Here is a 14,085-nt window from a genome sequence, read left to right on the forward strand (position 1 = left end):
AATTCTTCTTATCAAGAACCCCTGAACCAGAAAAGCTGAAACTTATGTGGAAGCATTCCAAGCTAGTGTAAATTCTAAATTGTTAAAATCATGACCCTCGGGGGTAGGGCGGAGCCACTATGGGGAATCTAAGTTTTACATTGAAATATATAGGAAAAATCTATTTAAAAAGTCTTCTTAAGAACCATTGGGCCAGAAAAGCTGAAATTTATTTTGAAGCATCCTAAGGTAGTGTAGGTTCTAAATCGTTAAATTCATGACCCCTGGGGGTAGGGCGGGACCACAATAGGGAATTCAAGTTTTACATTGAAATAAATAGGAAAAAAATCTTTTAAAATCTTCAATTCAAAAACCATTCGGCCAGAAAAGCTAAAACTAAAAGACTTATATGGAAGCATCCTGGGGTGCTGTAGATTCTAAATTGTTAAAATCATCACCCCGGGAGTGGGACAGGGCCGCAATAGGGTATCCAATTGTACATTGAAATATATAGTAAAACTCTTTAAAATTTTTCTCCTCAAGAACCATTGGGCTAAAAAAGCTGAGATATTTGGAAGTATCCTGGAATATAGTGAGATTCTAAATTGTCTAAACCAAGACGCCTTGGAGTATGTAGGGGTAACAATAGGTATTACAATGGGGAGGGGGGGGGGGATCTGGTAATTATGAAGAGTAATGGCCAAATTTAATCAGGTGAGCGATGTGGCCCATGGGCCTCTTTTTCCAAGAAAGATATGTTAATGTTTCATAGGGGGGGCCAAGTTTTTTAATATATATTTTTACATGATATTAAAAGTAAAAAATTCCAAATTCCGACCATCCTCGCAATGCCAGGGATCCTGCGTCAACATGTTGCTGTTGAATAACGTGTTGACTCACTCTGGACCCATGCATGTAGCTGCAGATCTGTAGCGTTATGGTTTTATATATTGTCTTTGACCATAACGCTACAGATTCCCTAATGCAAAAAAGGTTCAATTTACGGCGCAATATTTTTTGCGCACTTTTGGGGAGCATTTCTCTACTTTCTATAGCATTGTCAGTCAATAACCTTTCACTCCCTAATTCTAGACACATATTCTGTAGCCAATATGTATATCCACCTCCCAACCATTTATAGTTGTCTCTACAGGCAATAAACTTGCTTGAAGTGAATTTTCAGAAATCTAAGAAATAATCACTTGTAGAGACGACTATAATGGGTTGGGAGATAGATAAAATATACAGATTAGTTAAATATTGTGCCTAGAGTTAAGGAGTGAAAGGTATTTAATTTACTGATGCTGGAAAGTGGAGAAATTCTCCCCAAAAGTGCATAAAAATATTGAGCCGTAAATTGCACTTTTTTGCATTACGGGATCTGTAGCGTTACATGGTCAAAGACAAATATATAAAACCATAACGCTACAGATCTGCATGCAGCTACCATGCATGCAGAGCAATTAAAAAAATATTTTTCTTTCACCCCTAAAGCTGGGGAATTCTCAAGTTGTTATTAGTATCCAACCTCCACATTTTTAAAAAGAATGCATGATCACACAAATACTAGTATTGTACTTCAGAATATTTATTTATGATCATAAATACACAAAATAAAAATTCAACATTGCAACTATAAAGTAAAGAGCATATAAAGATTCATTACAACTGATAAAAATATCTTATATTACTAAAAAAAAACACAATTATCAAAATACAGCTTTCTGTTGAGAAGTGATCTGTTTTTACTTTCACACTTTATACTGATATGTGACATTTAATTAATAATTTCATGTGATATTTAGTTTAAATTTCCTTATAAAAACCCCACAATAATCCATCTTTTTTTTCAACTAACCAAATACATTAAGGTAAGACCCTCCCTTTTACAAAGAAGTAACAAGTAAAACGAATAAAAATCATCCAAGTACATACATGTAACTCCTGGTCAATCAGGATCTAACAAAATCCTGATACTAGTAATGAATTCTAATTAGCAATCCAGAAAGCAAACCTTTTGGACTGTTTGGTTTTCTTTATAGGGAACTGCTGGGTTCTTTTTCTAAAGTAGTCCCTGGTACTGTTTTCTGGGACTATTGACTCCTCTTTCTAGGAAAGTCACTAGGAATGTTTTCTGGGACTATTGAGCTCTTTTCTAGTGAAGTCTGTGAGACTGTTTTGTGTAACTGCTGGGTTTTCTTTCTAGAGTAGTCTCTAGGACTGTTTTCTGGGTAGTCCCTGGGAATGTTTTCTAGGACTGTTGGGTTTGCTTTCTAGAAGACTAGTCCTTGAGACTTTTCCCAGTCTTGATAAGGTCACAATAATTATAATTCATAATACATGTACTGACATACATGTATATATTTACATGTATATAACTGCAATTGCATTGATTAAATCATGCAGTAATCAAAACATTAAATGAAGAAATGTATAAGATTTTAAATATCCTATCATATTTTAACAATTACACAAATGAAAACTTGAAAATTTGAGATTTATATTAATACATCAAAAAATTAGCGTGTTCGTTTCCATGCTACATGTGTGTGATACATGGTATGACTGTATGTTAACATGTTTGGTGAATAAATGCAAAAAACAACAAAAAAAAAACCATGCCCAGTGATTAAAATTGAAGTATAATAATTCAAACAACAGTATTTTGAAATAGAACTTAATGAGTGTAATGGTAAACTCATTTTTCAAAGTTAAGTTGGATTAGAATTTCTTCAAGAGAATGGTAAGTTAGGCCTTGGGCCACTTCCTGGAGATATTCCTAGCCCTGCCAGAGACTGGAGGTTAGTATTATTTGGTAGGCCCCCTCCTCCTGCCATTCCTGGTAACTGCATACCACCCAATCCTGACATACCACTGCCACCCAATCCTGGCATACCACTACCACCCAATCCTGGCATTCCACTACCACCTAATCCTGGCATCCTGGCTCCACCCAATCCTGACATACCACTACCACCCAATCCTGGCATACCACTGCCACCCAATCCTGGCATACCACTGCCACCTAATCCTGGCATCCTGGCTCCACCCAATCCTGGCATACCACTGCCACCTAATCCTGGCATACCACTACTGCCTAATCCTGGCATCCTGGCCCCACCCAATCCTGGCATACCACTACCACCCAATCCTGACATACCACTACCACCCAATCCTGGCATACCACTACCACCTAATCCAGGCATCCTGGCTCCACCCAATCCTGGCATCCTGGCTCCACCTAGTCCTGGCATACCACTGCCACCTAGTCCTGGCATACCACCTCCTAACATTCCTGGGGATAGACCACCCCCACCTCCAAGCATCCCATGCCCCATCTGCTGATGATGCCTCTCCTGCCTTCTGGCATCATGATCTAGATCTTCCTTCAGGAGCTCCAATACTTCATCCTGTTAACAAAATAAAATGAATGCAAAGAATTTAAGTCTATTAAGCAGACTTGAACTGTTCTATAAATGGGAATAAATACGTAGCAATGTATTTCACAGTGACGGATCCAGGAATTTCATAACAGGCAGGGAAAGGGGGGGGGGGTAAAAGGTAGGGGGTCTGGGGGCTGCATTATAGGCACTGGTTGGGGTAGGGGGCAAAGCCCCCCTGAAAACTGATGAAATACTCAACAAATAAGGGTTTAAATAGGTATTTTTTCCTTGATTTTAGGATACATGTAGGACAAACAAAATTTGAAAAAAAAAATAAAAGGGGGAAGGGCATGCCCAGAGTGCAAGCCCTGGATCTGCCTTTGTTTCAGAGCAAGTTTGTTAAAGAGCACATAAAGTCATGTGATCAATGAAGTCTTACAATCTCCCAGGCTTCAGGTTCTGAATAGTTGGCCCTGGCTACATTCCTCACGATCTCTTGAGTGATTACACCCCCTCTAGATTCCTCCTTTACATTTCCTGTTATATACTGTGAAATAGCAAAGAATCCCATTACTTATGATGATACTAATGTAAAAATGCACCATTTATTTTAGAAAACATAACGTTATTAATTTCATTGCTGTTCAAAAATCATTTTAATAGACTTGCACCATAATAAAAAATGATTTTGATGTACTTCAACCAACTCCTCAAAATCACCTATATCCAATCATATTTTCCAGTCATTTAAATTTTATTTATTTTAGTTGATTTATTTTTTAGTTTATTTATTTCATTGTAATAATAAAAAATGGAGAATTAGTGAAAATCAAACTTACATGGTGAAGAACAGTTCTTGTCACCCCTTTCAAATTAGACGGATCCACTACTCTCACACCTGGGATGTTCTGCATTAAACTTCTAAAGTCCTAAAATTGGATTTGTTATCAAAGAAAGTTGAGAGAATATCCACTTTACATTATATAATTAGCATTAAATATCACATACTTGAAATAGAAAAGCACTATATTCTAAATTAAAAAGCTGAAAAATGTAACAAACCTCACTAGCATCTCCGACAGGGATAAAGAAAAGCTTCATATGGTTTTGTTTTAAAATGGACTGCATTAACTCAACCATCTGTGACAGCTCCTGTAAGGAAAAAAAACATACAAATGTACAAATGTAAAAAGTCATGTTTTTTCTGGTTATTTACACTTTTTATTAAACACAGTAAATACAATGCTTACATTAAGAAGAACATCACATGACAATTTACAGCTCAAATGTTTTAATACCTCCAGAAGCATTACACTTTGCACCCCCTTTCAAATATAAAAAATTGTTTTCTAGAAGAATTGATCTTCATTTCTGTTTTAGCATTACCCACCCACCCCCTTACACTATTGGAAATGTTAATTCAAATATAAAAAATTGTTAAGAATTGGTACTAAAAGTAGTTGACACTGAAGAAATAGGATGCAACTTTTACCTTTTTTTTTTTTTTGCTTGTCAACTTTTTCAAGTAAGTAAAAAATTTTTGATCTGCCTGGCCCCCCCACTTTCAAAAACGATGCTACGCCACTGTTTAGCACTTAACTCTTCTTTTTTCTTCAAGTTATTGGGAACAGGCTTCTTAAGTGTTCTATTTATAGTAACCATGGCAACACCGTTCATCAAAATCAAAATCCTATTCACTAAATTAAGTATCTTAAGTGTACATAGTCTACTTGTGTACCAAGACAAAACTGTAGGAGGAGTAGCGTTTTAAAGGAATTTTACAGAAATTTCTATTTTTAGTAACTATGGCAACACTGTTCATCGAAATCAAAAACCAGTGCACTAAATTATGTATCTTATTGTATATGTAGTCTACTTGTGTGCCAAGTTATATTGATATCAGACCAAAACTGTAGAAGGAGTAGCATTTTGAAAAAAAATGTTAACAGACAGATGGGCAGACAGGTAGACAGAGAGACAGATGAATGGACGACGGACATCTTACTATCGCATAAGCTCTTCTGGTTTCTGACCAGAAGAGCTTAAAACAAACAACAAATCATTATAATAGCCCACCTGTGATTGATCCCCTGCTCCTGTCCCCATTGAACTGTTCCCACTTGAAAACTTGCCATTTGATAGCAACAGGATTCGTGACCTGATAGAGTGATTACCAATTAACATCTCAAAGGCTAAAACACGAAATTGACAGTAGGGATTTATCAATATACATGTTAAAATAACCCAAGAAAAAGACAGAGAGGTCAACATCACTTTAATTGATTGTTGCTGTTAATTATAATTGGTATAACAATGATGATACATTATAATTATACTCATTAAAAAAATTAGCTGAATTACTGTACATTCCAAAATATACGTGTGGAATTATCACGTAAATCCGTGAGAAGTGAAATAAAATTCCTTGCCTTTATTTTTATACTGCTGAAATCTATGTAAAATCTCTTGATCAACTATCCATTTGCAAATTATTATTTACATTGTAATTTTATGTTGAAGAGCCAATTTACAGATTTTTAAAAAAAATTTATTTGAGCTTCATGAAATAGATTTCTTACCCCTTTCAGTTGCTCCCATAACCAGAAGGAGGGCTATAATGAGATTGTTGGCCCCATGTACTTGAATTGGTGCTGAGAAAAAAATATAGCTTTTATTTTTTATCATTTAGATAATATATACCATTAAATTACCTGTTTGCTTCAATTGCTTGTCCATTTTTACTATCAATTATAGAAAATCTTAGGTCAAAAGAATTAAATTTTAATCACTCTACACTTCATTAAAACTTTTGATTATAATCAGACTATTTTAGAAAAGAAAACCCAATATATATTTGCTTACCAGATTATCAAAAAAGGAAAAAAAGAGATAATGAAGACCTAATTTAAAGCAGAGGACCTGATAAGTGCACTTACGTAATTTGTTCCTCAAACACTGATATTCATTTGTAAGGTGCTGTTCAACCTTAGGCTGACTGCCACCACAAGTGATCAATGCTACATTTTCTTCCAGTCCAAAGTCCATTGAGTTATCTTCCAGTCCTGTAGGGAGGATATATTTTCACAAAAGATATTCTTTTTCATCAAGATTCTGATATTTGTAATGAGGTGAAAAATATACAGGAACAACAGATTTAACATACCTTCCAAAAACCTTTCTATGAACTCCTTAGCTTGTTCAAAACTTTGTCCATACATGTGAGAGGAATTATCAAGGATGATCAATGTGTTCAGACCCTGACCCACAGAGTCTGTACACTCATTGGCTGTAAAAGAAAAACAATTATATATTTTGAAGAAAAAGCCTCAGATAAAACATGCATAGCATAAATGATTTACAGTTGAACTTCCGTATCTCGAACTACGATATCTCAAACACCATGGATCTGTCGAAGTGATTTGGAAGTCCCAACCACATATTCTTTAAGTATTTTACCTTCGATATTTCGAATCCTCTGAGATTTTTCCCAGTCCCATTGGGTTCGAGATAACAAAGTTTGACTGTATATGTACTGGGACATTCAAAATCATGACCATCTTACATAAACATACACCATTCACAGTGATTCAATCCCATGGAATCTTTTCAATTTGTGAGGGCCAATATTTGTCCTTCAAACAGAAGTTAAGTGGTTCACCTTGGGACCTAATTTCAGGAGAAGACTTAATTGTATATTTACAGAACACTGAATAAAAAGTTAAATGGACAGAGTTATTGTGAAAATGTAAATTTGGGGTAAGGGTCACCTATGAACCGGGCCTGGGCACTACAAATGATGTTTTCATAACACTTTGTATTCACTTTGTCTACCAATAGAGAGAGAAATCCAGATAATGTGTTTTAAGGTGGAGAAAATAAATGGTGATCAATTTTTACTCATAAATTTAGCAAGTAAGTAAATCAAATCAAAAACAGGGAAAAAATGTGGACCCCTGTAAACTCCAGTGGTAAAATGAGGTGTCTAGGAGGAGAAACCACCGTCAACTGGACACATTTACTGTGTGCCCTTATGTACTAAGCAGCTAAACAAAGATGAACATCAAATTTGGCATTAAAGCAATTTCCTAACAAAGATATGAATCATGTCAGACAAATTACAACTCAATCATTGGTTGTATATTCAAACAAGGTCATTATAAGGACCTAGGATGTTGAAATCACTGTAACTTCAACTTATTTGTCAGTGGCTTCTCTGGATATAAAAATTGATTTTACTTATACTTAAATTGTGTATAAAATCACTTGGGAGACATAAAAAATTTATACAGGGGATGTTGGAATATTCCTAGTACATAAATAAGGGAAATAAACAATGGAAAAGTTGGAAAAGTCATATTGCAAGTCAAACAGTCAAGATTTTAGTTAGCCATTATTGTTTATAGTCAGTAAAACATCCAATATGAAGATGTGGCAGACTGCCAATTATTTTCAGTTCATGGGATATATTAATACCGGTAATTAAAGCCTGCATGAATTCACATGGATATTCTGTTAGCAAAGAAACATACCTCGGTTCCTCTCTTCTTCCATGATTTGCTGAAAATAGTCTTGTCCACTGCCTAGAATAATAATTACACATTAAACAAGTTAAAAAAATCCATTAAAACTTTCTGAAACTGATTTAAATGTATTTCCAGATAAAAAATTCCAAACCTTGCATTCCCATTCCTCTTCCCATTCTTGGCATTCCACTCATTGCAGTATTTCCACCCATTCCAGGAAGACCTCCCATTCCTGGGAGACCACCCATTCCAGGGCTACCACCCATTCTAGGGTTACCACCCATTCCAGAAAGACCACCCATTCCAGGGAGACTGCCCATTCTAGGGCTACCACCCATTCCAGGGCTACCACCCATTCCAGGGCTACCACCCATTCCAGGGATACCACCCATTCCTGGGAGACCACCCATTCTAGGACGACCGCCTGTTCCAAGTTGTCCACCCATTCCTGGGAGACCACTCAATCCAGACTGACCACTCGATCCTGTGAGCCCACCCACTCCAGGAACTTGTATGCCACCAGTATTTTGCATTCTTTTGCTTCCAGCTGTAATAAATCACAGTAAACATTAAAAGGAAATATATAGAGAAAAATATTCAATTCAGTCCAAAACAAATGCAAAAGAGGTTTAGTCTGAATTAATCTTGTATCCATAAAAACCCACTGGAACAATAATCAAAGAAATAAGACTTTTGATGTGTTACCAGAAAGCTTTTAAGGTTTTTTAAATGATAACTGGCATCCTCTTACCTCCTCCTGTTTGATTTAATGAGTTAGCATCTGATCCCGCTGCACCTCTACTCCCACTGTCTGTTGCCGATGTACTCACTGACCCAGTTTGTCCTGATGCCTGGGATTGACCTTGAGTACCTGATGAGGAGGTTGATGTTGGAACACGCCCACCTTGCATTCCTGGTCTCCTCATATTAGGGTCATTTAGTACAATTCCAGATGTTGGGAATTTTCTATCTTTATATTGGGAAACCATTGACTTTGGAATTCTAGTTTGAGTATCTGGTGACATTTCTGATGGAGGAATATACCCTCCTTGAAATTGTGGGAGTGATATTAAGGGAACTGTTTCTTCTTCTTCTTCTTGGTTGGTTTGTGAAGAGGATGATGGAGTGCTGTATCCAGCACCACTCCCATTCATTGTAGGTGCTCCACTCTGATTCCCTTGCATTAAGGATGATGGGGGCATATATCCACCTCCAAGTCCATGACCATTCATCATGCCTCCACCTTGGGACATGGCTGATTGAGGTATATACCCGCCGCCACCTCCTCCCATTATGGATCCTCCCCCACCACCTAAAAGAGCACCCATTCCTCCCCCTCCTCCCATCCCCGCCATTCCTCCCAAAGAACCTCCAATACCAAAAGGGTTACCTGAAATGATAACATGTCAATTAAGTCTTCAGTGTTATTGGTGTTGAATAATCTATCCATCCATAAGCTTTCCATTTTTGCAGATGACACTGGTATGCATGTACAGAGTGACATTAATTTAAATGATTGCATCATACCCCCTCCTTGTTGAGTGGGCTCCATTGCAGAGGCGGGGATACCAGCACTTTCTAAAAATTTCCTAACATTGCTCCCATCTTCCCCTTGACCTTGACAAAAATAAAATTTTGAAAAAAAAATAGTTACTTGAAACAAACAGTACCATGAAATCACTCAGGAATGATAAATTTGCATACATACCTGATTGTAGAAGAGCTTCAAAGTTTTCTTTTGCTTCTCCTTGTCCAAGAATATCACTCAATGAATTTTCGCCGAACAGCGCCGAGGTATCGAAATTGATATCAACATTTGCTGGTTGGGGTCCCCTTCTATGAGCTTGCTCGCCAGTGTTTTCCTGATTGGTTGTATTTTCTGTCCTGTTTGTATTTGAAACTCCTGTATTTTGAAACGTCCCATTTTGTGTTATATTTGAAAAATTATTTCTTCCGGGATTCGCCATGCCTTGAATCTCACGTGTAAGTCCAAACTTAATATATTTATATTATCAAGTTCGCTGGAACTTTCTTTCATGAAATATACACATTCCACATCACATTTTGAAGACGATTTAGACTGACTGCAATAATGCGAGGCTGCTTTTTATTTTTGACCAGTCTATCAAGAAGTCAGACCTATTAAAAAAAAAATCAATTCATTATGGACTGAAAAGACTGAAAATTTGCACTGAACTTCAGTAAAATATTTAAGCTAAATAAAAGAAAGGAGGAAAATTCCCCAATAATTTCGGTTTATCGACTAAAAATATTTATCATTGAACTTCTACGCTAAGAATAGTTTTAATATTAAAAAAAAAAAAAAACTCGCTTAAAATACAATACAAAATTCTATGACATATTTAAAAAGGAAGAAAATCCAATAGCTAAAAATCGGAACATTTACAAATTTCATTCTGTACAAACTCAAAAAAGGGGGGATTCGAGTTTTCATTTTGTGTATAAATATATAATGGTCTAAATGCCATGTACAAAACCAAATATAAAACGCAATGAATAAGTTTAACAGAAACTGTACAGATTGGACAAAAAATACACTTAAAGGTACTTAGACACAGATTTGAAGTTATTATTTTCTCTATAATATTACCACTTATATATTTTAATAGCATTTCAAACAAAAATTAATTAAAAATCTTAATTTTTTGGCGGGTTTGATTGACACATCCTTGCTCTTTCACAAATTAATTCTATTCTTAATCCCTAGGAAAAGTGGCAATCTCGTTGTGTATAAATGAAAAATATCAATACTATAATCCAGAAAATTCAGAGTAGATATGTTCGTAAGCAAAACAAACACACAACATATTGTCAGTCCGTGCAGTTGTGGTAAGCAGACTGTGACGATTGAACGCACCCGGTGAATTGTAAACATCAATAATAACAGAACTCGTGCCCTGTTTACAAAAACTGTGTACTTAACACGAGTGTGCTCGATTTGCTAAACTCTGTACGCAACTCTTAGTTCGGAATGACGATACTTGTGAAGGAGTTTTGCTTTCTAACATTTCTACTCTGAATAAAATTAATTTTCTGGATAAAAGTTTTAATGATTTCTCATTAATACACAACAAGATTGCAACTTTTCCTAAGGATTAAGAATAAGGTTAAAATTTGTGAAAGTGCAAGGATGTGTCAATCAAACCCGCCAAAAAATAAAAAGTTAAAATAACTTTTAAATGAAATAAGATTTTTAATTAATTTTTGTGTGAAATGCTATTAAAATATGTAAAGCGTAATATTATAGAGAAAATATTGACTTCAAATCTGTGTCCAAGTACCTTTAAACTTAGCAAATCTATAAAGGAATAAAGAAAATGTCATTAAAAGTTATCTCTCTTATCAGAATATCGGTGAACCTAACACATACGATGTGTCCTAAAAGACTAAAATAAATGATGATGTTTGATCGAAATCAGCTATGTTAAAATATTTCTACTGGAGATTTAATTATCAACACAAACTGAAGTCTGCAGATAGTGGCTCATTACATGATCTTCGATATAAATACCGGTATATTTTCTATTCTGCCTTAAACAAATTAATAAAATAAAGTAAATTAATTAAATGATTTCTATTAATAAGAAGTGTACTAGGATTGTTTTTATCTGAAACCAGTTTACAAAAATAGTCCATATAATATTACTTTTATAGATAAGATTTATTAATACCAATTAAGGGCCCATCAGGGCATACAATAAAAGAGAAATACATACAAGGAGAAATTCAAAATTGATAGCAGCAACATGAGATATTAAAAAAAAAGAAACAACAAAAATAGATAAAGATGATAACAGATTTTGGGGATTACAACATATATAAATGACATACTGTGCATATAAGGTTTTTTTTTTTTACTAGAGTATAAGCATTATTACTCTTTCGCATTTATTTGGTTCTTTTTTGAACATTGCATGATTTTTATTTCTTATTTTAAAGATATTGGTTAAAAAAATTACCCAGCTTGATTAGCAACTTATCATTTTCATTAATCCATGAATTTTTTTCTTAATTTGTTCTACTACAGAAATTTTTATTACTTTTAACATTTTGAGTAAAATAAATCAATAATCTCAAAAAGCCATGTCTGTCATGTTTATATAAATACTTATGTGAATTGTAAACCCTCGCTAAGCATGTCTTTTTACAAGTACAATGTACAAAACTTCCACTTAAAATTCCGGTTTCCCCTCCATTAAACTGTTTAATTTAACTGAAAACTCATTTTCTTAATTTCCTTCATTGATATCAGCGGTTTTCAACTCTCCAAACAGATAACGAGCAGTAGGAACAAAACTCAAAAATATTAGCAGATCAAACCAAAAAAAAAAAAAATGCCGGAAACATCGATAATTTACATGAAGGTGTTAGGGGCTAATAACTTCTGTAGTTAATCATAGACAAATTTGGATATGCTATCATTATAAAGCTAATCAATATTTTTACAAACTACCTTATAGAGATGAAAATCTGCCCTACAAGTTCTATCCCTTATTGCTTCTTTGGAAACCAAGAAGTAATTTTAAAACAGAAAAAGATATTCTAAGTCGGCTAGTAAAACGTTTAGCTTTGTAAACGTTTTTTATAAAACCATTTCATTCCATCATATAAAAATGATTAAAACAAAGAGTTTAAAGCGTTCTTCCTTGGCAATTCATCCCCGGAGTTTCTCTTTAGATCTTACTTTTCACAACAGAAAGTAGTGAGTACAACAATATATATAAAAGTGCGGGGGTTTAACATCGATTAGTACTGCAACATATGTCTGTATCAATTGATGAAAAGATCGAGCAATTTCATTTTTTTTCCTCGCCTCTATTTTTAGCTTGTGATTATTATTTTTTTATTAAATATATACAATTTATTTGATTCCTTGTTCCTTCCCGTTGTAATCTAAGCAAGACAATGTTTTATCTAAAGTTTAAAATAACAAAAGAACCATGGGTCACATTGCTCACCTGATCACATTGACTTAGAAAAAGCACAAATCATGTCAGTACTGAAAAGTTTACGGGAGGGGGAGGGGGGCTTAAATTTACACTTCCCCAAGATGCTTCCATATCATTATTTACTAAACATGGCTTAGCTATTCTCCAGCGGAAGAATTTAAAAGATTTCCCCCTATATATTTTAAAGTAAAAAACTGATCGCTCAATGTGGCCGCACTCTACAAAACCTTAATTTGAACAAATCTGATTCTACATTACCTGAGCATACTTCCATAATAATATGACTAATCATGATTTTTCTGTTTTTGGGAAGAATGTTCTTAACAACATTTCAAATATATTCCTAATTTGCTATGTAAAACTTCAAATCTAGATAGAAGCATGCACAAGGTCCACTGTATATAAATTTGTAAATCCTCATAAAATCGAAAGTAGGGATTAAAATTTTCAAGTTAAAACGACCTCTTTTTTAATAAATGACTTTCTCTGGTTTACTTTCTGAATTTCAATTTCTCTATTGTTGGTCTATGTGCCCATACATTAGCCATTAGAAATAGGGAAATCGTTTATATTGTAATTGAAAGGTTCACCCCCCCCCCCTTGATTTATCTAAAGACAGCAGCACGTCATTGTCTGGTTTGTGCAGCGGTAGTAAAATACATGGCTACACTTTGTTCTTTTAATTAAGTTATAAAATTTAAGTGCTGTATGAAAAAATATAAATATAAGGCTCAATATGTTTACAACTATTAACGATAACTTAGTAAAATATTTATAAATAGCATATACTTATCTGGAATTTTTTTTAAATAATTGTCAAATGAATGAAAGCTCATGAAGTGTATTTTGAACATTAAAATCAATTAATTAAAGCTGATACATGACACGGTAGAAATTAAATTCTTTACCTTTCAGGTTTGATGTATAAATTACCCACGAACAACATTACATGAACAACAACACTGAGGAAATCCCCACTAGTGGACTAACAAAACGAAAGTAAAATCTATCGATATAAAAATAGAAAATTTCCTCAGTACAGGCACTTATTCATTTTTTGTTTACTTTGATGGAATCAATTGGAAATATTCAGAAGTTTTTCGTTTTATTTTTAATATTGAAACTTCCAAAGAAAACTTTTAATCTGGGGGTTGGGAATTTGGAAATGGGGATGGGGTGGATTAAAATAATGAAAGTCACCGCCTCTTTCTCCCTCTCTCTCTCTCTCTC

The 14,085-nt window shown here is 34.5% G+C and overlaps 1 protein-coding gene across 1 annotated transcript; it reads right to left on the minus strand.

The window, feature by feature from the left end:
* Positions 1–1,603: 1,603 nt before the first annotated feature.
* On the minus strand, positions 1,604–13,861 carry LOC134258574 (uncharacterized). The gene is made up of 14 exons (XM_062741126.1): positions 13,764–13,861; positions 9,594–10,024; positions 9,413–9,502; positions 8,637–9,275; positions 8,037–8,432; positions 7,892–7,942; positions 6,526–6,648; positions 6,299–6,424; positions 5,942–6,013; positions 5,439–5,554; positions 4,425–4,514; positions 4,202–4,291; positions 3,802–3,909; positions 1,604–3,389 (listed from the first exon to the last, which is right to left on the minus strand). The coding sequence occupies exons 2-14, from the start codon at positions 9,850–9,852 to the stop codon at positions 2,712–2,714; spliced, it is 2,838 nt and encodes a 945-aa protein (XP_062597110.1). The 5' UTR covers positions 9,853–10,024; positions 13,764–13,861; the 3' UTR covers positions 1,604–2,711.
* Positions 13,862–14,085: the final 224 nt, after the last annotated feature.

This window comes from Saccostrea cucullata, unplaced genomic scaffold (assembly GCF_032062105.1).
Source record: "Saccostrea cucullata isolate Sc308-1 unplaced genomic scaffold, CSIRO_AGI_Scuc_v1 ctg9999, whole genome shotgun sequence".
Taxonomy (NCBI): domain Eukaryota; kingdom Metazoa; phylum Mollusca; class Bivalvia; order Ostreida; family Ostreidae; genus Saccostrea; species Saccostrea cuccullata.